The following is a 24,425-nucleotide window of genomic DNA, read 5'->3' on the forward strand; positions in this document are numbered from 1 at the left end:
AAAAAGAGTTAAGCAGAGTCTTTGTTTTTTTTAAGTTGATTGTGGGATTTTGTTTTGTTTTTTCTCTCTCTTGTTCTTTTGGCTGCCTCTACAAGGGCCAGCTGAAGGAATTGTTGTGCCCTGCGCCAACTTGCTTTGGCATCCTGGCTCTCTGTGGTTCGGTATCTCTCTCTTTCCTTTTAACTCTCCCTCCCTTTACAACTCCGGCATCTCTCCCTAAATAATAATTTTAAAAAAAATTAAAAAGACCTGGTTCCTACCAGATCCACCACAAAGGGCTGAAACCACACTAATCACCATGGAAACACTTCTTGCCAGATCCTGGTTTAAATTCCAAGAGGAAGCCTGGAATATGCCATATCCTCGTTTAATTTCCACCAGAAGGGCTGGATTCTACCAGATTCTGGGTTAAATTTCATCAGGAGGGCTGGTTCCTAAAGACTCGGCAACAATTCCCATTAGGAAGGCTTGATCCTGCCAGATACAGCATGAATTCCCACCAGAAAAGCTCAGTCCTACTGGATCTAAGTCCATTTCCCACCAGAAGCGATAAATCCTGCCAGATCCATGTTTAAAATCCCACCAAAAGGGCTAGATCCTGTTGGATCCAGCACTAATTCCCACCAGGAGGGATAGATCCTGGGATTAAGACCTTGATCTGGCAGAAAAACTGGTTGCGAGTGATGGGGCTGGGTTGGGTGAACTGCAGAGCCTTTATATGGGTGGTGCTGAGCTGTAAGGGGCAAAGAGAAAAGCTTATCACAGAGTGGGAGCAGCTATGCTGATGATCAAGTTATAATGGGCAGCAGATAGACAGTAGCACTGCTGCTGATGCTGGTGCTTCATGGTGGACTGGCCCAGACGGAAAGGGGAGCTTAGCCCTTCACGGCTGTGCCAGAACCAGAATCTCAAGTAAGGAAGGGATGAGCTAAACATTTTGGGGTGGAGGGGCTCTTCACATTAAAGCCTGATCTGTAGGTCTTCTATGAACCTGACTTTACTGAAAGGAATCAACTGCCTGGGGCTGTTCAGAGACAGCCCATGAAAGAGGGAAAAAGAGTGGGAAGGAATGTCTTGGACAGGTTTTTTTTGTTTGTTTGTTTTTTTTAACTTAAAGTTGGATCTGAAGGTCTTTTTGAATCTGGCTCTATAGACAAGAATCAACCTGCCTGGTACAGGCTCATGCCACAGTTGCAGACACCCAGTCACCACCTCCTCTCCTTCCTAATGTGTGGGTTGACAGGTTTATATAGCCAGACCATCAATAAAATAACTTCTGATCAATATTCAGCTGGCAGTATTGAGCGTGTAGAATTAGGCCCGATATTCAATGCAGGTTGATGTCTGGCCTCCAGCATTGAATATTTGGCGCTTACCAGATTATTGGGACCCACACCATCAACAAGAAGCAAAAAAAAAAAAAAAACCTAACAAATTTAGAATTGGGGGATCCTAAAAAGTCCTGTAATTCCGCCAGGTCTGGTTTTAATTAAAAAAAAAACAATTTTGAGACAAAAATTAAGGAATTAACAAATCCACATACAATAAATACAATTTGGCAGCCTATTTACAAAAGGTCACCCATCCAAACACCCACCTCAACTAAACCTGCTTAGCTTCTTAACCAATACCAAAAAGTAACTATAGGTATCTTTTACAAAGCCATGCTAGCGACTCCTTTATGGTAAATGAGAAGAAGCCCATTCAATTCCTATGGGCTTCCTCTCATTTACTCATTTGTAAAAGAAGTCATACGTGAAACATTTTTCCTCTAAACAGCTTGGCCTGATTAATATATGCTTGCCATGTAGAAGTTGCAAAATTAAAAAATATATATAAAACTTGGACCCCCCCCCCCCCTTCTCCCCCACTCAAAAACAAGACTCCTTTTTTTTCCTCCCTCCTACTCTAAAAACTACATTACCACCAATGACTACAAAGTAGGCTCAAAAAGCATGCTCCAGAGGGGGGAGGGGGTGCAGTGGCAACCCAAGGAGCCTTGTTTGTCAGGAAGAAGAAAGGTTTTGTTCATGGAGAAGGGGAGGCCTTGTTTGACTGGATCTGCATAAGTACCAGCGACAACAAAGTCTGGTCAGAACCAAACATTCAATGCCGGTGGCCAGACATCGACCAGCATTGAATATTGGAGCTTAATTCTGTATGCTCACTGCCGCAGGATGAATATTGACCCAGAAAATATGTTATTTATGGTCTAGATACCATTGCAGCAAACGAGAGGGTCAAAAAGTACACATAAGAGAACAAAAAGAAGCACAAAAGGGCCTTCAGGAGTGGAATAATCGAGAGGACTATTGGACAAATATATGGTGAGCAGGGAAGCTTTACGCACGGATCAATTATTAATGGAAGTTTTGAAGGCTTCATCAAGACTCACCAAGGTACCTTCTATGCAGAGCCATCAGAAAGATATATTAGAGACAGAGCCCTTCCATTTCATTCTGTCATTTATCATGAAGATGATATCAGTAAGTACTTGCTTTATATGGTAGACAGAATATATTTTTCTCATCTTTCTCAGCAGTTAAGACAGCTGTTCAGCTAAATTATGTCCCTGGAGACAAATGTAGTGTCTAAGTTTGACATAAACACACATTGGGTGTATTTATTTGATTTTTGTTATTTTGATAAAATGGGGTATCATAGGAAATGGGTTTTTTTCTTATACTGCAGCGTTAAATTTATATGAAAAGATGATGCCTTTACAGAATATAGTGTTTCATCATCTAGGTTATCATTAGGATAGGGGCGGGCAACCTTGGTCCTTAAGGGTTGTAGCCCAGTCGGGTTTTCAGGATTTACCTATGAATATGTGTGAGATTGCATAAAATGGAATCAGTTCACGCAAATCAAATAGATCTCATGCATATTGGGGGAAATCCTGAAAGCTTGGGTGGGTTGCAGCCTTCAAGGACCGAGGTTGTCCATCACTACATCAGGATATTCCATCCCTAAGGGACTTAGTGAAGCACCAGATAAGCTTGTTGCTACAGAAATGGAGTTTGCAAAAGAAAACCAAATCTTTCATGCTTATATATTTTAAATGAGCTGAGTCACTTTTTAAATGATTCTAATAGCTGAAATGCAGACATGTTACAATGTGTTGGCAAGTGAGCTTCTAAAAGTAGTTAAAGTCCTTCGGAATTCTACCATTCAGTTCACAAATCTACAAATCTTCCAAAAATCACTTTTTTATTATTAGATTGTAAGCTCTGTCAAGCAGGGACTGTCTCTTCATGTTCAAGTGTACAGCGCTGCGTACGTCTACTAGCGCTATAGAAATGATAAGTAGTAGTAGTACACCTGAAGGCCCTTTTATGCTTCTTTTTGTGCTAGATACCATTGCAACATAGCTAAAGCTTCATAAACTAAAAATCTGGACAAAACAGAGCAATAATTTTCTCTAGGAAATTTGACACTTCTTTACCCTACTCTTTAATGATAGATGGTACTCAAAACTAGATTGTCAACTCGCTGAAAATCCTCAGAGTAATCATTAATGATCACCTAAATTTCCAACAGCATAGTATCCCTAATTACACAAAAATATTTTTTTCAAAGTAAAGAAAATGCATTCTATAAAATCTTACTTCGACAAAATATCCCTTCACATTCTACTTCATTCCTAGGACACCTAAACTACTGTAACTTTATTTCAAAGTCTCTGGTAGATATTAAAAGATTACAATATATCCAGATTACCGTAGTTAAGATGATCTCTGATGCAAAATGATACAACCATGTTACACTGCTTCTAAAACCAGGAATATTGGTTACCAATTTCCACAAGAATACCATATAAAATACTAAATTTGGTACACAGTATTCAAAATACCAGTTTTCCTCTATTCCTATTCCATTTACTTATTCTATATAAAACCAATCAAGAGATCCAAGATGGCGACTGGAGCAGATGGGCGTTTTTTGAGCTCCTGAACCTCAGTGAATAAGCTAGGCATCTGGAATCTTTCCCCGTGTTGCTAATGGGGAAAAGAAAGGGGAAAACTAAGGCTTTTACTTCCTCGAGCTGGGTTGAAAATCCCACCACACACCAGGCTACTCTAGAGAGCTTCGGAGTTTGCAAGCTAGCAGAGCCAACACCCGCTTCAATGGGTTCCGCAGCTGTTGAGGCAGACCACAGCATCGAGGGAGTTTCACTCAGTCCTCCCCTAAGTGCAGCTCCCCCACAACCCGGAAGTAGTTTGTGATGCCGGAGATTCAACACACAGAGGCACCTGAAGTGGAAAAATTCTGCTGACCGAGAAGCACCCGTCGCCACTTCGTCCCCAGGGATACTAACATAGGAAGATAGGCAGTCTATTCAGCCTTCCTCTTCCCTTACCCAGGGCCCTACTTTTAGAGGGAATGGAGGTTTGACGAGACCAGCCGTGGTGACAATGGAATCTCTGTGGGATGCAATTCAAGGTTTGAATTCTTCTCTTCTGCAGGTTTCTAACTGCTTCAAAGGAGAGGTTTTGGAGTTAAAACAAACTTATCAGTTTCTGTCTGGTAAAATGGAAGTGCAAGCAAATAAAACTGACCCACTAGAATGTGAAGTTAAACAATTACAGAACTTTGCCTTAACATTCATCAGGGAAAGAGATATTCAAGCTCGTAAGCTTGAATATTTAGAAAATAAAGGAAGAAGGAATAATTTGAGATTTCTAAATTTTCCTAAATCACAACTTATTCCAGCATTGGATATGTTGAAAAAATACTTTTGTGAAATATTGGGTATTCCAGCTGAGGGCTATCCACCCATAGTTAAGGCCCAATATATACTGGGAATTTCAAGACCTTCACCTGAGCAACCTCAACCTGATTTAAACTTGACTGAGTTTTTGGAAAGTTCTTTAGAAGTTATAATGCAACGGACTACCCTTCTGGTGACTTTTGCCTTTGTGCCAGACAGAAGTAATATTTTTTATTCTTACTTTCTTCATATAAATGATGTTTTGTGTTGATCTAAAATTCAAGTTTTCCCCGATCTAGCTAGGGACACACAAAAAAGAAGAGAATTCTTGGCTTTAAAACCAAAAGTTCTCAACCTAGGTGGAGTATTTGTGTTAAAATTTCCTTGTAGATGTTTAGTGTCTCTAAACTTGATTAATTATGTTTTTTTGACCCAAAGAAACTGCAGGAGTTTATTGATTCTAAAGAAGGTGTAAGTGATGTTCCCTTAGTTGCATCCACTAGTTAAAATATGTTGTAAATTGGCTGTGAGTGTTTGCTTGCCCTCCACTGTTCCTTTGATTAAGATGTATTTTCCTTTGTTCTTTTTTTTCTCCTGGTATCTGGATCCAAACATTTGTGGACAAAGTTGATAATTTCTAAAGAATCATTTTATTCTTTTTTCTTATTTAGTGCAGATATTGCTAATACATTTATGTTTATTAAGTGAATGTATAATTAAAATTCATAAATAAAAAAATTTTTAAAAATCAAAATCTCTTAATTATCTTATTCTGTCTAAATAAAGTTTGCTGATTTCTGTTCATCTTTATTCAGTATCATGGGGCCTACATTGTTCAAATCGTAAATATTGACACAGATTATTTCACAATCATTTCAAAATTTGAAAACAGGCTTAAAAACCTCTTTTGAAAAAGCTTTTCTCAAATAAGGGAAGTGGTGGACTCCTGGCCTGCAAAGCACTGAGATGACAGAACCTACTATTCATCTCTATTACATTTTCCTATCTGACTAAATGGAGATATATTTTTTTAATCATTCCTGTTTATATTTTTTTTAATATTTTAATTTTATTGAAAACCACATAGATATTTTTTGATATGCAGTATAATCAAGTATAAAACTTGCACCCAAAGGTTTTCAGGAACGAGAGAAGACAACCCCTGGATGCTTGCAACCATAGCATACAGCCTGAACTGGGCAGGTTGATTCCAGTCTATAAGGCCAGATCCAGAAAACACTTTAATGTGAAGAGCCCCCTCCACCCCAAAATGTTTAGCTCTTCCCTTACCTAACCAAAGTTCTTGTCCCTTTGGTTAGTGCCAATCTCCCCTCTCTGTCTGGGCCAGTTCAGCATGAAGCCCCAGCAACAGCAGCAATGCTACTGCCTATCCGTCTCCAAACTGCCTGCCTCAGAACATAAACCGCTGCTCACAGTAGCTGCTCCTGCTCTGTGATAAGCTTAACTTTCCGTCCCCCCCCCCCCCAACCACTTGTATCAAAAAGCTCTGCAGTTCACCCAACCCAGGGCCAGATGAACTAAAGTTAACTAGCCAGCAACGTGGGTTTTAAACTGGTTCTAGCCAGTTTAACTTGCAAGTAGTAAACCAGGAAATGCACAAAAGGACATTGTCCTGTCACGGTAGCAGCTAATGAAAACGGAATGCAGATGAGCAAATTAGTATTATAATGAGTAAAATTCGTATTGTAATGAGATGCACTACCGTTTTCCGATCCCCTTACTGTGGAAAACCTAACGGGAGGTCTGCACCTCTCGTTGGGGCTGCTGTGAGGGAATCGGAAGGAAAAAAAAAATTCTTGCAGAGCTGAACAAGCAGCTCAAAAAACGGAGGACAGTCTGGAAAAAAAAATGTCCAGTGCTCATCAGGCACGTCCAAGTGCCTAACACGAGCTGAACATCTTCCTGCAGCTTTTGTGATGGGCGTCCTTCTTGGACGTGTTTTTCTTACCTGCCTAAACTGATCACAACCACAGTTCTCTCAACAGTCCCCTCCAAGGTTGTTTTCAGCTTGCGCCCCCCCCCCCCCCCCCCCAGGATCGGGACGTGCAAGGACATCCAAATCAAAACTTTTTGGACGTCCCTCCCTCCAGGTCTCTCTCAGCCACAGCTAAATGCGCTGTGATTGGCTGAGAGAGAGACCTGGAGGGAGGGACGTCCAAAATGTTTTGATTTGGACGTCCTCGCACGTCCCGATCCTGTTGGGGGGGGGGGGGGACACAAGCTGAAAACAACCTTGGAGGGGACTATTGATAGAACTGTGGTTAGTTCAGGCAGGTAAGAAAAACAGGGACCTCCTTTTTTTTTCTTCAGCGAGTCCTTCCTAATTGCCTGATGTAAGCCTGCCTTTTACATGCAAAGCAGTAAACAATGGAAATGTTACACAACAGAGCAGTAGCACTTAAATTAACTGGGGCTCTTTTCAGCACTCTTTCTCTTCTGAGGTTTCAGGCTGCTGACAAGTTTCCTGCTCATCAGGGATGTCCTTTTTTTTTTTTTTTGAGTGGATGTCCTTGGCATGTGAAAGTGCAACGATTATGGGGACGACTTGTTTGAGTGAAGGACGTCCTTGGCATGCGTAGAGCAGCCAGCATAACGCTTGGCTGCTCTGCGCATGCTCAGCTGGCCGACTGGCTTGGAAGGAAGTCCCATGCAAATGAGCTAGCAGCACCCAGCTCATTTGCATGCGATTTCCTTGACACATGCCCGTTTCTTACCGATTTGCTAAGGAATCGGTAAGGGAAGGGCTTTAAAGTTTTTGTTGATGCATCTGCCCCCCCAGTCCCAGTACTCACAGCCCTCTCTTCTGCACATAGTCCATCCACCTCTGCTCCAGCACTCAAAGCTGGCTTTTCTGCCAGATCCAGCTCTTAATCCCACCAAAGGAATGGTTCTTGTAAAATCCTGCTCTATAGTACACCAGAAAATGATCCACCAGAATCCAGTTATTATTCCAACCAGAATCCAGTTATTATTCCAACCAGAATCCAGTTATTATTCCAACCAGAAATCCAATTGAGAAACCAGGAAAAAAAAAAACAAAAAAAAAACAAACATTGCACCAGCACTTCTGGTAGGAATTAAACGTGGCCTAGTGGTTAGGGTGGTGGACTTTGGTCCTGGGGAACTGAGGAACTGAGTTCGATTCCCGGCACAGGCAGCTCCTTGTGACTCTGGGCAAGTCACTTAACCCTCCATTGTCCCATGTAAGCCGCATTGAGCCTGCCATGAGTGGGAAAGCGCAGGGTACAAATGTAACAAAAAAAAAAAAAAAAAAACAAGGATGCGACAGGATTCTGCCCTTCTGATAGAAACTGAACCTGGATCCAGCAAGAAACCGTCCGTCTGGTGGCAATTAGACCTCGATCTGGCAGGATTCAACACTTCTGGTGGGAAGTGGACCTAGATCCAGCAGTATCTAACTATTCTGGTGGGCATTAGATCCGGATACGGCAGGATCCAGCTTTCTGCTGGGAATTAGACCAGAATATGGCAGGATACAGGAATTCTGTTAGGAATGAGACCTACATGAGGAAGGATCCAACCCCTCTGGTGGGAATTAGACAAGGATCTGGCAGGATCCAGTCACAGGATCCACATATGGCAGGATCCAGCCCTCCTGGTGAAATTTTAACTTGGTTCAGACAGCATCCAACCCTGCTGGTGGGAATTAGTGGTGCATCCAGCAGGTTCCAGCCCTTCTGGTAAGATTTAAACCTGGTAGGAATAAATCCCAGATCCATCTCAGGCAGGATCCAGCCCCTATGGTGGGAACTGGACCTGGATCCAGCATGACTAAGCCCTTCTGGGGGGGGGGGGGGGGGTTAGAATTAGACTTCAATCCCTGGATCGGACTTTACTGGTAACAATCAACCAACCCAGGGCTGCTCAGAGTCAGCCTGAGGTAGGGAAGGATAGGAGGAAGCGAAAAAGCTCCATCGACAGAGCACATGGGGGAGGGTGGGAGGGTTAATTGAAATCAGATCCAGAGTTTTTCGTCAGATCCAACTCTATAGACAAAAATCAAACTGTAATTTCCAACTGTACGCCACGGCTGCAAGCACCAAGGTGCTTCCGTCTCTTCTTCTGCATCTCTACCTTCCTGAAAGCATGGGTTGACCAATTTATCATACTCAGATCATCACATTTATTTATTTTTTACACATGCAACTACTTCATAGCAGACTTATTTCAGTCAGGCCACAGCAGGTTAAAAAAGTAAAATGTTTCAAGGAAGCACTTTTAGGCTCTGCTTAAGAAACTAAACAGGGTCAGCTGAATCTGGTGTTTGCAGAGGAGACAGCTTTTAAAGACTATCAAAAAATGTCAGTATTATTTAGGGAGATATGCTGGACCTGCGAGGGAGAGAGGGGCATTAGAATAGAAATGTGAAAGAGATACCGAACCACAGAAAGCCAATGAAGGTGGAATGGGCACTGCAGATGCAGGAGTCGGGGCACTGAAGAAAGTTGCTACAATCCATTGAGCCTGCCCTGACTGAGGCAGTAAAAAAAAAAAAAAAAAAAGACCTTGCTCATACCTCTTTTTCCCCTTAGGGTGCTAACTGGCCAGTTTCCTATCTGGCTTGGCCGGTTTTACAATGGCCAGGCTGGCTGTCAGAAGACCTTTAAAACCAGCAACACAATAAGATGTTTTTTCGCCGCCCCAGTCCTACTGTTCCCTGTCCCCACAGTCTGGCCAGTCTCCCTCACTTCCTTTCTGCCATTCAGCGTGTCCACTGCATCTCTCCTCCCTCTTCCCGTGGTCCTCACCAGCAGTAAGCCACGTGCAGTGCTGGAGGCATGCTGCTTCTGGCTGTCCTGGTCCTCTTCTCTGCTTGGTCCCAGCTTTTCTAATGGATCTTCCAGTGAGCGGGATCAAGCAGAGAGAAGGCCGGGGCAGTCGAAAGCAGTGTGCCTTCAGCATCAGAGCACTGCAGGAAGAGGGAGGAGAGATGCCACCAGAACCGCAATAGCTGGGGAGAGGGGCAAGATACCAGATCCGCAGGATGAGGGGAGAGGGAATTATGTCAGACACTGAGGGGGGAGAGAGGAAGAGATGCAAAACAGGGAGGAGAAGGGGAAGGAAAGGGGAGAGATCCTGGACAAGGGGGTGGGATGCCAGACCCACGTGCTGAGGGAAGAAGGAAAGATACCATACCTAAGGGTGTAGAAGTAGGAAGAAGGAGAGACTCCATACCCACAGGTGGAAGAGGAAAGCAGAGAGGAGACTGGGAGGTGAAGGGAAAGAAAAGGGACAGATGCTGAACTCTGGCTGGGGGGGGGAGGGGGAGATGAAAGTGAGAGACCAACCACAGAGGGTGAAAGATACTAGACTCAAAGTGAGGAGAGAGAGAGACACACACTGGACCTACAAAGGTATGGAGAGAAAAATATTGGACTGCAAAGTGAGGCCAGGGGTGAAATGCTGGCCCTGGGGTGCGCATAGGATGAGAGCAGAAAGGGGATATATGCTGCACAAGGGATGGTATAGAGACACAGGGAAAAGATGCTGGGCATGAAGAGAGCAGAGGCAGGGACACAGAGAAGGCAGATGAGAACATGTGAGGAGAAATATTGAATAGGACAGATAAGGTGCACAGAGGGAAGACAGGTGGTGGACATGGAGTGAGAAGACATGTCAAGTGACAGGAAATTCTGGCAAGAGAATTAAAATAGAGAAAGGCAGAAAAGACACACTGGGCCCAAAGCAAATGAAGAAAAAAACAAAGGTAGAAAAATATTTTGTTAATTGGAATATGTCAGCTTTGGCAAATGTGCATTTCTGATATCTTGCATATCAGTTTCTATATCTCTAGTATTGCTGTTTACATACAGCATGACTTCTTGAGGTTTCCAGTTCAGTTTTTTACCTTTGTATCTCTATTACTGAGGTGTGGTCCCTTGCTTCATATTTATTCAGGGTCTGTCAATATTTTGTGCATGTGTCGAGGTGCAGTATTCTGCTAGCATGTAGTTTCTCTGAGGTATTTTGATTTGTAGGGATCTGTAGCAGCTGACTTGGACTGGAAGTATATTGGTATTCTAGGGTGCTGCCTTTTTACAGGTAGGATTGGACATCAGTGCTGCTTTATTATGATAGGCTTTTCTATATCAAGCTTGCCCAACCTTTTTTTTTTATTGGGGGCCACATTTAATATTTCGGAGGGCCAAGACGTGTGTGTGCACTTAAGCACAGTCTCTCATATGTACTCCCCTCCCCCACCATCACCCATTCTCTCTCTCACGTCACATGTGTACTGCTCCCCACCGTCACCCATTCTCTATCTGTCTCATATGTACCCCCTGCTGTCACCCATTCTCTCTCATATGTACCCCCCATCATCACCCATTTCTCTCTCTCTGATGTGTACTCCCCTGCCGTCACCCATTTTCTCTCTATGTACCCCCCCCCCCCCCCGCCGTGACCCTTTCCTTCTCTCATATGTACTCCCACGCCACCCATTCTCTCTCATATATGTACCCTCCCCCCCCCCCCCCCCCCCCCCCCCCAGGGTTACCATATGGTTCCAGAAAAAGGAGCTTGTGTATTACAAAACATATAAATAGGAAAACTTAACTATAACCTTATACCTCTTATTTCAAATACACTATTGTAAAGTATAAAAACCATAGAAATAAAATCATATAAAATTATATTTAAATATAGTCTAAAAATCTATTTTAAATATAAATTGAAAAGTGCTCAGTTCATACATCAGTCATTATAAAAGTGCCTGGCTGAGTAGAAAACCATCATCGCACTCTTGGCATTCTCAAAGGTCCAGGTCCAATCACAATGGACCCCTTAGTATCAATCAGCAAAAAGGCTTCAATTAATGACTTCAAACCATGTCCTATTGATTATGTGAATGTTTACAATTGATGTTACTTATATTCAATGATAACATCTCATACTATATAGGCCTAGTAGAGTGTGATGATGGTTCTCTACTCAGCCACTTTTATAATGACTGATGTGTGAACTGAGCACTTGTCAATTCATATTTAAAATAGATTTTTTGTATAATTTTCTCTCTTTGGCTCCAGAAAAAGGAGGACAGATTGATCCAGTCTGGGTTTTGCTTCCATTGATGGAAGCAAAACCCAGACTGGCTCAACTGTCCTCCTTTTTCTGGAGCCATATGGTAACCCTACCTACCCCCCCCCCCCCCCCCCCCACCCCACCCCATTCTCTAGAATGGTTTTTGTTGTTTCCAGGATTTGGTTACTGGAGCTCTGTTTCTGTTATGTGGTTTGTGAAATAATCATAGAACATTCATATATATAGCAGTTTTTCTTCTGAGATGGGGTGGGGCAGGTGCTGGATTTTAATTCATCAGAAGTTTGGCAATCTTACCTTCCCTGCCTGGAGCAAGTTGGTTCTTACCAATAAGGTTCAATCCAGGGAATCTTGAAAAGACTCCATGATTTGACTTAAAAAAAAAAAACCCAGACCCTTCTCAGAGCAGTATTCCTGTCTCTGAAAAGTCCGGGGCGGGTTTATACTTGCCAGTAAAGTCTGATCCTTAGGATATGAAGCAGACTTCCCAATGCTCTAGTTTTAAACCCAACAATAAGAAAAAAATAAGTCATAATTAAATGACATATTTGATAGTTTGTGAAAAAGGTCTCCCACCCAGAACCAGCCTTTGCAGAGACATTTTACTTTTGCATGCTCTTGACCTCATTAAAATAAGTCTGCTATTCAGGAGTTGCATAATCAAAAAAACCAAAAATCCGCTAGAAAGGAAATAAATACTAGGGAGTACCAGACCTGTGCTGGGAGTTGCCTACTTCAATGTGTTTTGTAGTTTAAAGGCACCGTGAGGCTCATTTCCAAAGCACATAGACTTACAAAGTTACACTAAGTCTATATGCTTTGAAAATGAGTACCAATGTCTCCCAAAAACGTTTGATTATATCGAATTAGATGCAGCTGGGGCCCTTGTATTTTGACACAGGAAGCTCAAAAGGGAGCAGGCATAGAAATGGTAAAGATACATCGCCGTGACAAATCTACAGTAAGATATCAAAAATCTTCGCTGGTTACAGATAGACTAAAACACTTTCTGCTTGTTCCAGAGGCCTTTCACAAGCTAAAGAAGCTTACAAATAAAACTCACTCAGCTTCTCCTAATTAATGACCTGATATTGCTGGACTGGGGGGAAAACAAAACCAAGATAACAATACCAAAGAGTACTTCAGACATGCCTAAAAGAGAAAATCATTCTTCGGCTACGAGTTCTGAAACAAGCATGAACATGAGGAGAGTTTGTGCAGTTCACAATCACATAGTTTTTGGCAGTGAAAACATCGGCGGACATTATAATCCATTTAAAAGACAGTCAAAAGAATTAACTGCCAGTTAAGGAAGGGAGCTGCAGGTGAAGCTGATGCTGTTTAAGATGGTCACCCTGCAACCCCCTTACCCCTAAGTATTAGAAAAAGAGAGCATTTACCTGCAGGATGAAGAGACAGATGAGAGCAGAGCGGTGAGACGACGCCATTCCTGTTGGGAATTCCAAGGTCCCTCTCTGGCTGGGTTGGTGGTGGTGGCTCTCGCCGTGTGGGGAGACCAGACCTGCCTCGCGCGAGACTGCGCCCACTGCAGGTGTGAAGGCTGGCAGGCAGCCCTCCTCTCTGTCCAAGTCAATTGGTCTGCCTGCTTTTTTTCTCTCCCTCACTTGCGGCAAGGGGAAGTGGCACCTTCCAGAGGGTTTTTGTTTTTTAGGGGTTTGTTTTTGTCAACTCCTTTTCTGGTCCCTGTCAAGAAGGTTTAACCTTTTCTTTAATACTGGGTGTGGCCACACTGGGCCGTAACTAAAATATAATATGAATAATACAGCAGGTTCTCCCACTAGAAACTTTTTAAGTGTAGCTTTCTTTCCTCCCCCTCTCCGGCCGGTCAGGGACGGGTGGTCGATTAGAAGAAATTCCTTCTGAAAACTCCGCCCCCTCCCTCCCTTTTACTGCTTGTATGTCACACTCACACACACCCTCCTGCTGCTTATTAACCTGTCTGCCCAGCCTTTGCTGAAAGACATACAAAAGGCTTGGCTCCCAGGTTGGGTGCTGCACTTCCCTTCTGGTTTCCTTGAAACTTACTCTCCGTACAGTCATGCACAATGCACTTGCCCAGACTCGGCCAGTTTCTTGCCTCCCTTCCCTACTTCCGTTTTTCTCTACCTCGGACGGTAACCTCGCCCAGGTCAGACTAGAGTCCCGCCTTTTACTGCTCTCTGAGTCGCTCCTGGGCCTCTCATAAGTACAGTACTGTTGTGTTTTAGTAACCGTTACCAGATTGACAACCTATTGCACCCGTCCCTGTCTCGTTCTCTGACGTACACATGCACAGTACGCAGCCTGTCTGAAAGTGAAAAAGAAAAGTGTCTATTTTATTGCAGGGATATCAATAGAAATCAAACAAAATAAAACATGGAAAAGAAAATAAGATGATACCTTTTTTATTGGACATAACTTAATACATTTCTTGATTAGCTTTTTTTTCTATTGATAACCTTAAGAGTGGACTAACACGGCTACCACACTCCTCTATTGCAGGGATATGAAATTCTCAGAAGCAGGAATCCGGTTTGAGCTTTACAATGACCGGTAAAACTGCATAGCTGAGTATAGTAGTAACACCATGCGGGACAAAGGGTAGTCTGAAACTTGGGAGCAGCAGTATGTCAAGATTTCAGTCACCTGGACCTGAGTACTTGTAACATGATAGTATTATGAAAAAGCAAAGCAGATAACCATCCATTGGATAATTCTCCCTCAGGTTTTCCACTACACTGGGCAGAGAAGCATACAAATTTTCATATACAAACCAGCATCGGGTTGGTTGGGAGTTTGTCTCAACTGCACTTGCCCCCTCAACTGCTTATTGAGTGGAGTGGAGGAGTGGCCTAGTGGTTAGAGCAGTGGGATTTGAATTGTGATATTGGGCAAGTCACTTAACCCTCCATTGCCCCCCTGGGACAGAAAAATATCCAGAGTACCTGAATGTAACTCACCTTGAGCTGCTACTACTGGAAAAGGTGTGAGCAAAATATAAATAGATATTAAGATGTTTCAAAGTTATTGGGAACAATAGATGGCCTGCTAAACTGAAGGCACATATTGCCCCAGATTCTATAAAGGGCACAAAAATTAGCATATGATCCTGAGGTGTGTGTGCAACTAAATTGGTTAATGAGCCAAATAATGTCCATAATGCCGAGAGCTTGTCTTGACAGGCCCAGTTAAAAACGGGCTGGGCCTGTGTGAGCGGGCTCGGGCAGAAGAGCGTCAGCTGCAGGGGGGAGGGGCAGTAGGTATGTTTGTCCAGCAGGTTCTGGGCAGAGCATTGGCTGGATTTGAAGAATGCCTGCCTGCCCGGGAAACCGTCTAGTTAGGGGATTGGTTGGGAGGGTGGCGGAAGATCAGGTTCTTTTATATGGATGGCCCTCTCCGAGGCTCAGGGCGTTCCTGATCCTTGGAGCCAGATTTTCTGTCGGTATGGCATTCGGTTCAGGAGCTGCAGGGGAGAAAATGCCGGAAGAGGTTTCTCTTTGCGCCAGTAACTACTTAGGCTATGGGGAGAGCTCAGAACAGGTGGGTTTGCTGGAGCCGGTTCCTCCTGCCTCCCATTGGTCTGCTAGATCCACAATTGCAGCTGATGCTGCACTGGGATCTGGGAGGAAGTGTCGGGCAAAGGCTTCTTCTTCCAGGCTCGGTAAACAGGGTGGAAGCAGGGTTGATGGGGTTGGGGGGTCTGCTACTGGGTTCCCTGTCCCTTCTGACTCGGCTGGGTTGGGAATTGGGTGAGAGCCAGGCAGGGGGGGGGCTTGGTAGGGGAGTCTGTTTTGGTGACCTGTATCCTTCTTTGGCCTCTGCTGAGTCTTTCGCAGTGCAGCAGGTTGCTGGCACTTTAGCAGAGGTGTCTGTCTAGACAGGTTTGCCTCCCAGGGCCCCTTTTCCCACTTGGGGACGGGGGGGGGGGGGGTAAGAATTATGCTGTGCCCCCTGATATCCATAATTTGCCTGTTAGTGGTGGGCCAGAGGGTACGTGGGAGGTTGCCCCCTAGTGAGAGCAGGTCCCCTTTCAGTTGGGGTCTGTGTTCTTGGGGTCCTTAGCAGTCTTACTATTGCCCCCCCCCCATGGGCAGCGCCTACCTCTTTTCCCCCGGCGGGTCCTTGGGAAGGTTGGCCCTCTATCCCTATTGGGGGCTTGTCTTTCCTGGGGTTCCTTGGGGGAGGGGCAGGGATGGGAGTCAGTGGGGCCAGTCTTGCTGCTGTCCCCTTTGTGTGTTTGCAGGGGCAGAATTCGGGGACCGAGTGGAGACGGTAACAGGCATGACCAGTCGAGATGAACCCCGGTCAACAGGATTGGATCGTGGACGAGCAGCGACCCAGACCAGCAGCTTGGCCGAGATGGTTATGGCGTGGACTCCGGCCCTACAGGAACAGCGGCGGAAAGCATATCCGGAGAGGTTGCCAGGAGAAGACCCTGCTGAGGTCTTGGGGACTTGCATGGCAGGTGCTGAAGCTTCAGGATCAGGTAAAGGATCTTCTCTGCATCGTGCACAGGAACAGGGTGCTTGGCGTAAAAAGAGGGAAGGGAAAGTGATATAGGGAAGGGAAATGGGACTTGATATACCGCCTTTCTGAGGTTTTTTGCAAGTACATTCAAAGCGGTTTACATATATTCAGGTACTTATTTTGTACCAGGGGCAATGGAGGGTTAAGTGACTTACCCAGAGTCACAAGGAGCTCCAGTGAGAATTGAATTCAGTTCCCCAGGATCAAAGTCCACTGCACTAACCACTAGGCTACTCCTCCACTAGCAACATTCCATGTAGAAGCCTGCCCTTGCAGATCAGCAATGCCGTACATGCAGGATGTTAGACTCACAGAAACAGAAGCCTGCACGGCCATGTAGCCTTAACCCTTTGTCCCTGAGGAAATTGTTTTGAAACCCCGCGGAGTCGGGCGGATCCAGGGGAAGGCAATTGCTAATTGTTTCAGCAAGGCAACACAGTTCTTTTGCCAGAGAGGCAAGAACTCACGAGATAAGTGTACAGTTTTTTTCACCTAGTATATGTAATCTTTTAAACAAATGAATAAGTGATTTTATAGCACTGTGGTGATTGGGATGCAAAAAAATATGAGCAGAGGTTGCTCTTTACCCAAAAAAATAAGTAGGAGTTACCCAATGAAAGAAGTGCTATGCCATGTTGTAGCAGCATTATTGACTGCAGTCACGGTGGTTTATATCTGAGGGTACTCTACACATAAAAATTATTGATCACATACGGGTGAAATAACTGTTTGTTACTACACTTACTCGCAGTAGGTGGCTTTTGAGTCCTGGTTTGTGTTTATTAGCAGTTGAATGTTACCAGAGACATTGATATTGTGAACTCGTTTTCTGCTAGTGGAATAGAAACATTCCATGTAGAATCTCAAATAGTAGCAACAGAATCTCAATAGTAGCAACATTCCATCTAGAATCTACAAATAGTTTCAACATTCCATGTAGAATCTCAAATACGGAAAGGAAAATGGGACTTGATATACCGCCTTTCTGAGGTTTTTGCAACTACATTCAAAGTGGTTTACATATATTCAGATACTTATTTTGTACCAGGGGCAATGGAGGGTTAAGTGACTTGCTCAGAGTTACAAGGAGCTGCAGTGGGAATCAAACTCAGTTCCCCAGGATCAAAGTCCACTGCACTAACCACTAGGCTACTTCTCCACTCCACTCCATAGGGCTTCTTCCTCCTCTTCTGGCTCTTCTTCTTCATCTTCTTCATTATCTTCTTCTTCGGTGGGCACATCCATGCCTTTGGGGATGCCGGCGGCCAATGGGGAGGCGGCTCGGGGCCAACCTGCATTGGTGGCCTTTTAAAATTATGGGATCAGGTCCTGCGCTCATTAAGTAGAAAGATTAGAAGAAAATGTATTGATTTCTTTCAGTTGCTGGAGGGGTGGGGGTGCAGGAAAGCTAAAAAGAAGGATAAGAAGCACACTGAGAGTAGGAAGGAGTGAAAAGTGGCTAAAACGGTAGTTAACTGGATGTGATTATTTCTACGCTTGGCTAGCGTCTGGGGACACAGGGACCCGGGACAGTACAGCCTTCTGTTAGCTTATGCGGACACAATATTAGATGCCTTTGAGCGGTATGGGGGGTGGTCTTGGTTAAATTACGATGAAGCATTTCGGGACAAGATGGAGGAGAACCTCCATATATCCTGGGGGATGCAGGATATCAACTTGTTGCTAATACAGATGGCTTCGCGGCTGACCCAGTCAGGAGTGGGGGGGGGGGGGGGGGGGGGGCAAGGTGGGGCCTTCCCCAGCAGCAGCGCGGTACTTTCGTTCCTCGGGTCCGAGAGGAAGTGCCCCAGGTCGGGATCAGCTGCTCCTTCTGAGGTCTGCTGGAAATATAACTGGTCATCTTGTCCCTTCCCAGACAGCAAGTTTAAACATGTCTGCTCCGCCTATGGGCAGAGACATGCTGCGGTTAAATGTCCAAAGAAAGGGGCTGAGGGACCATCCACTGAAAAACCATAATTTTTTTCACTGGGCCCCTACACCAGTGAGGGTCCAAGCTATGTTGCCATAGCTGCATCATTATTCCATTAGGGACACAGCTGAGATGTTGGGGAAGGGATTCTCTGAAGGTTTTGTTGTTCCGTTCCAGGGGCGGTTGATCAACAATTGAGTGCACTACTCGGTGTCTACCACTCGGCTGTGGGTGGTTGTGAGATGGAAGCTGGAGAAGGAGATTTGGCTGGGCCGGATTGCGGGCCCCTTTAAGTCTCAACCTTTTCCATTCCTTATTCTCTCTCCGTTGGCGGTCATACCTAAAAAAGTGCCTGGGAAATTCCGCCTCATTCAGAACCTCTCATACCCAGAGGGTCACTCCATGAATGCGGGCATTCCCAAGGAATTTTGCTCCATACAATACGCCTCCTTCGATAGTGCAATGCGTCTGATACGCCAATAGGGGCACAACTAGCGAAAGTGGATATTGAGGCCGCATTCCAGCTCCTGCTGTCGGGGTCTCCAGGCAGAAACGGAATTCGTGAGCCCTTGGGCCACTGCCGAGGAGCGGCAGTGGCCCAAAGGCTCACGAATTCCGGTTCTGCCTCGAGACCCCGACAGAATGCAAAGGCCATGAGTCCGGCAAGATCATCTCTCCAGCTGGGCTTCCTGCCCTTGACTTCGTTCCCTATGGACAATCCGGTTTCCAATCCGGGTGCTGCTCCTGATTTTTGTTCAGATCCCTATGCCAACCCAGTTACTTTTTTGGATTCTTTTATGACGCGTCAGGTGTACCGCAATAAACTTTTGTCTGACCCAGCTCTGAAGGATACCCTTGAAGCAGCAGCCGAAAGGAAGCGTCTCTGGTGGCGTCAGGTCCGCCATAGTCCAGTTTCTGATTTTGATCCTTGTACTATGCTTTTTGCGTACCGCCACAGCCTTCTCAAGGACCCAGTGCTGCGGGATACTCCCGAAGCTGAGGCTGAAAGAAGGCGCTGTGAAATTCCCACGCTCAAGGCTCCTAAGCAATTTTTACAGAGCGACCTGGGTTACCGTTCCAGATTAGTTCCTGTTCAGGATCTTGGGCCCAGCCTGGGTCTGAGTCCAGACCGAGGTGAGGGCCTTCATAAGGAAGTGCTGTACTGGCATTCAAGGCCTTTGTATAGTAAGTAAGTGTGTTATGCCAAAAGGTCGTCAGGTTAGTGAGAGCACTGTTGCGCTGCTACTCAGCCTTTCTCTGGGGCTCTTGCCCATCTGCTATTTGTGTCTGTGGACTGCCAGTCCTTCTGTGTGGGGGCTGCCCTTCTGCCTTGTATCTGTGGACTGCTAGTCCTTCTGTGTGGGCTTTTGCCCTTCTGTTTTGTGTCTATGGACTGCTAGTTCTTCCATTGCCTTGCTCTGTGTTTGGAGTCTGTAGCTTCAGCCATTTTCTCTCTGTCTGCGTTTGGAGCTGCTGAAGCTTCAGCCCTGACTCTGTTATCCCTGGTGTATTCTTCTGCCTGCTGCCTGCCTAAAGACTCTGTTTGCTCCTGGTTTATTCTATTGTCCGCTGCCTGCCCAAAGACTCTGTTTGCTCCTGGTTTATTCTATTATCTGCTGCCTGCCCAAAGACTCTGTTTGCTCCTGGGTTATTCTATTGTCTGCTGCCTGCCCAAAGACTCTGCTAGTTCCTGGTTCATCTTCTATCTGCTCTGCCTAGCTTGCTTTGCTTGTATATCCCGAGTCCTTTTTCTGCCAAGCTTGCTTGTATACCCTGAGTCCTGTTTCTGCCAAGTTTGCTTGTGTATCCTGCGTCCTGTTTCTGCCTAGCTTGCTTGTATTTCCTGAGTCCTGCTCTGCCTAGCTAGTGTGTATATCCTGAGTGTATATCCTGAATCCTGTCTCTGCCTAGCTAGGGTGTATATCCTGAACCCCGTTCTGCCTAGCCTTTGTGTACATCTTGTCTCCTTAGTCTGTCTTGTGTTTCTGACTTAGTGGCTGCGTGCAGCTTTCAGTCCTAGTCTAATTACGTGCCCAGCCTCCCTCGTGTATCCCAGACCCAGGGTGGGTCCTCTGGATCTTCAGTTCCTGCCTTATCCTGCAAGATCTGCCGGCCACCCGCACTCCGAAGCTCAACTCCGGAGGAACGGTGGCCACGCGCAAGTGAAGCTGTTCCTGTTCTGCCTGTTCTAGTTGCCTGCCTCAGTACTACTCCAGTCCAGAGTTCCAGTCCTGCTCTTCTGTGTATCCAGTTCCAGGGTGGTCTTGCCTGCCGCTCACGAATTCCGGTTCTGCCTCGAGGACCCGACACCTGCCAGTTCACCTTTCCTCGTTTCTGTTGTTAAGCTTCCATTTTGAGGGGTCTTACTACTTTAATAGCTGTATGCTGATGGGCTGTTCAATCTCTTGTGCCTATTTTTAAGCACTTCAGCTCTTTTGTACATTGGGTGATGGTGCAGAAGTCCGGCCTTCACAGTCTGGTGCACTATCTGGACGATTTTCTCTTCATTGGGGCATTGGACAGCATGGATTGTGGCCGTCTATTGCAGGTTTTCATGTCTTTTGTTGGAGATTTTGACATCCCTTTGACCTCCAATAAAACAGAGGGCCCGGTCTCTGTTTTAACCTTCCTGAGCATTGAAATTGATACTCAGCACATGGTTACTTGCTTGCCTCAGGAGAAGGTTGTGCAGTTGGAGGCTCAGATTATGGTGGTGTTACAGGCCCACAAGGTTTCCTTGCGTTCAGTACAGTCACTTGTTGGGAGCCTTAATTTTGCATATCGGGTCATCCCAATGGGCTGTGCTTTTTCTAGATGCCTGGCTTTTGCAAAGTCAGGGGTGAAAAAACAGCATTGTTATGTGCATTTATCTTTGGGAGTTCGGCTCAATTTACGGATATGGCTGGAGTTTATCTTGTCTTTTAATGGTACTTGCGCTCCAGAGTGCGGCAGTCTCCAACGTGGATCTCAAATTGTTTACAGGTCCAGCGGGGGGGGTTGGGTTTTGGAGTTTACTGTGCAGGCTCTTGGTTTCCTGCCCCGTGGCCGGACAGTTGGAACGTATCCGGGGTGACAAAGAATATTACTTTCTTGGAGCTTTTTCTGTTCGTGGTTGTTTGGGAGCTCTGGCCCGAGAAACTGCAGAATTAAAAATATTTTGGTGTTGGGGAGTGGTGGAAGTGGTTAACAAATAGGTTGTGCACTGCTGGTGAAATTCTTGATCAAGTAGCTGGTTCTGCGTTGTCTTCGGCTGAATGTGCACCTAAGGGCTAGGCACATATCGGGGGTTACCAATCGAATTGCTGATTCCCTTTCTCATTTTCAATTTCAGACCTTTCGGGCTCTTGCCCCAGAAGCGGACGTGGATGGCCATCCAATACCGGTTCATCTTTGGTAGTTAGGAAACCAGAGGTATGGGAGATGTTGAGAGCCTCAGTCGCTCCCTCCACTTGGTGAGCTTATAGGTTTAGTTATGACAGAGTGGCCAGCTTTCTCAGGAATGAAGGTTGAACATCAGGACAGGCATCTGATGAGCTGCTAGCTGCATACATTGCACATGCCAAGGTGAGGAAAAGTTCTAGGAGTGCCGTGTCGCGGCATTTAGCTGGTTTTGCCTTTTTCAGAAAGGCTTTTGGCTGGGGTTAGCCGTTCTCCGGTTTCTTAGTGTACAGCTCCCTGAGGGGTTGGTGCAGATCATCCCCTCCAGTACCAGATGACTGTCGGCCAATCACTCATGACTTGGTTGTGCACCTTTTGCAGGCGGTATCAGGTCTTACTTTTTCAGCCTATAAGGCGAGTCTATTCCAAGCGGTCTTCGCGTTGGCTTTTTATGGGGCCTTCTGGGTGGGTGAGCTCGTGGATAGCTCTAGGACTGCAGCTGTGTCTACAGGACTATTGAGAGAGAATGTGTGTATATAAGATGACACTTTGCACAGTTGGCTATTGCGTTTTAAAACCGATCAGAGGGGTGGGAGGAGCACCGTTGTGTTAAAGCAGGTCCCGGGTGTTATCTCTTGTCCAGTGTCATTTGGGGGAGCATATTTGGAGTTACACCCTTTGGATCCTTGCTTCTTGTTAGTGCATACCGAAGGCTTAGTTTTAATGAAGTACCAATTTGCGGCGGTTCTGCGCAAATGTCTCCTCAGTTCAGGGGAAAATCCGTGCATGTTTGGCACTCATTCTTTCTGCATTGAGACAGTGACCAGTGTCTGCCAGGCTGGCCTAGGGGTGGCAGCCATCCCAGGCCTTCCGGGGTTATATTAGGCTCTCCTAAAAGGGGAGGTTGTGGTGATGACTTGCAGCCTTGACTTTGGGTGCAGTTGGGGGTCCAGGCTCAATCTCCTGTACTATTACCTTTCCCCTGTCATCTGGGCTGTCTAGTCTCTTTGTAGCTTCATTGCATGCCCCCTAGTCCTAGTATTCTTGGATAGAGTAAACAAGTGATTCACGTCTACCCATTCCACACCATTCATTATTTTATAGACCTCTATCATATCTCACCTCAGCCGTCTTTTCTCCAAGTCGAACAGCCCTAGCTGTTTCAGCCTTTTCTCATAGGGAAGTCATCCCATCCCCTTTGTCATTTTCGTCGACCTTCTCTGTACCTTTTCTAATTCCACTATATCTTTTTTGAGATGCGGTGATCAGAATTGCATACAGTATTCAAAGTGCAGTTGCACCATGAATCGAAACAAAGGCATTATATCATCCTCATTTTTATTTTCCATTCCTTTCCTAATAATACCTCGGCCTACCTAGCCTAATCCTTGGAGTCTAATGGGGTCAGGGAATGAGTGATCATCAGTAGCCCTTGCCCCTTGCTGGCACTGAGTTCAAAATGACATTAGTGACCTTTAGCGGTATTCTCACAGTACTATTGCTAGAGGTCAAACTGCCATAAAAGGGTTTTATGGCAGCTTGACCCCCTCGTAGTAGTACCTCAAGAGTACTGCTAAAGGTTGCCAGGAACATTTTGAACCCAGAGCCAGCAAGGGGCAGGAGCAACTAGGGATCGCTTCTGCCCTGACCCCCAATGGTCCTCATGGATTAGGCCAGGTAGGTCCAGGGGGGCCTAGGGAACGGTGAGAGGATATTTGCTGATTGGGGTGCTTCAGGATGCAGGCACTTGTAATAGGGGTGGCTTTGGAAGGATAGGGGCTTTGGGGAAAGGGGTCTTCAGAGGTAATTGGGTATGATGGGGATGTTCAGGAGGTCCAAATGTAGGGGTCTATGGGGCAGGGAGTTGTGATTGGTGGGGATATCAGGTCAGAGTACATTTTCTTTTTTTTAATTTTATATTTATTCATTTATAAACAATTATTAAGACAACTCTTAAAAAAAGAAATACAGGCAATAATTGAATGCAGGAAAAGGAAAAATACATCATACAGAAATAAATCCCTCCTTAGACCACAAAATGGAAATAGGGGAAGGAAATAATCAAAATATAAGAGATTACACAGAAGATAACAATTGCCTTAACACAAGGCATAACAGGCACTACCTCAAGGTCATATACTAATACACAGGGTTAGTTGTTATATCCACTATAACTTCTTCAAGTCCAAAAAGGAGCGTAACTGCTCTGGAACAAAGAATACATACTTCGAGTGAGCATATCTGATCCTATATTTACAGGGAAAAGCCAATAGGAAAATACGCCCCAGATCCTTGACCTCTTATCTCATTGAGAGGAAAGCTTTCCTCCTCTCTTGGGTAATTTTAGCAACATCTGGGTAGATTCTTACCTTCTGACCATAGAAAAGATCTTGAAAGCATCTAAAATATTTGCTTCATTATAGCATTAACATCGTATTCAAAAACCATAGACACTAATAAAGTGGTCCATTCTGTGGATTCATTTCCTCTAAAATAGCAGAGATATTTTTTAAATCCGTCGATGGTTTAGGCTCTGAACCAACTATTTCACCTTGGACTTTTTTTTTAAAGAAACCAGAAGATAATAATTCTTATTTACTTGAGGCAAAACATCAAGGGAAAATTTCAATATCTCAACTAAATACTTTTTGAAGATATCCTGGGAAGAAGTGGCCAGAGCTTTTGGAAAGTTCAAAATTCATAAGTTGAGCCTCTTATTGTAGTTTTCCAAAGACTCAATCTGCCTGTAAATAACCAATCTAACCACAGCCACAAATTCTTGCAGACTTTTAACATCCG

The 24,425-nt window shown here is 45.1% G+C and overlaps 1 protein-coding gene across 1 annotated transcript in view; it reads right to left on the reverse strand.

The window, feature by feature from the left end:
• The window catches only part of LOC115477135 (desmocollin-1-like), a 79,794-nt gene extending 66,096 nt beyond the window's left edge, over positions 1-13,698 (reverse strand). The window contains exon 1 of the mRNA XM_030213765.1: positions 13,192-13,698. Coding sequence (XP_030069625.1) covers positions 13,192-13,239 — 48 coding nt within the window. The 5' untranslated portion in view covers positions 13,240-13,698. The remainder of the gene's footprint in view (positions 1-13,191) is intronic.
• Between the last annotated feature and the right edge of the window lie 10,727 nt (positions 13,699-24,425).

Source organism: Microcaecilia unicolor, chromosome 1 (genome assembly GCF_901765095.1).
Source record: "Microcaecilia unicolor chromosome 1, aMicUni1.1, whole genome shotgun sequence".
In the NCBI taxonomy this organism is placed as follows: Eukaryota; Metazoa; Chordata; class Amphibia; order Gymnophiona; family Siphonopidae; genus Microcaecilia; species Microcaecilia unicolor.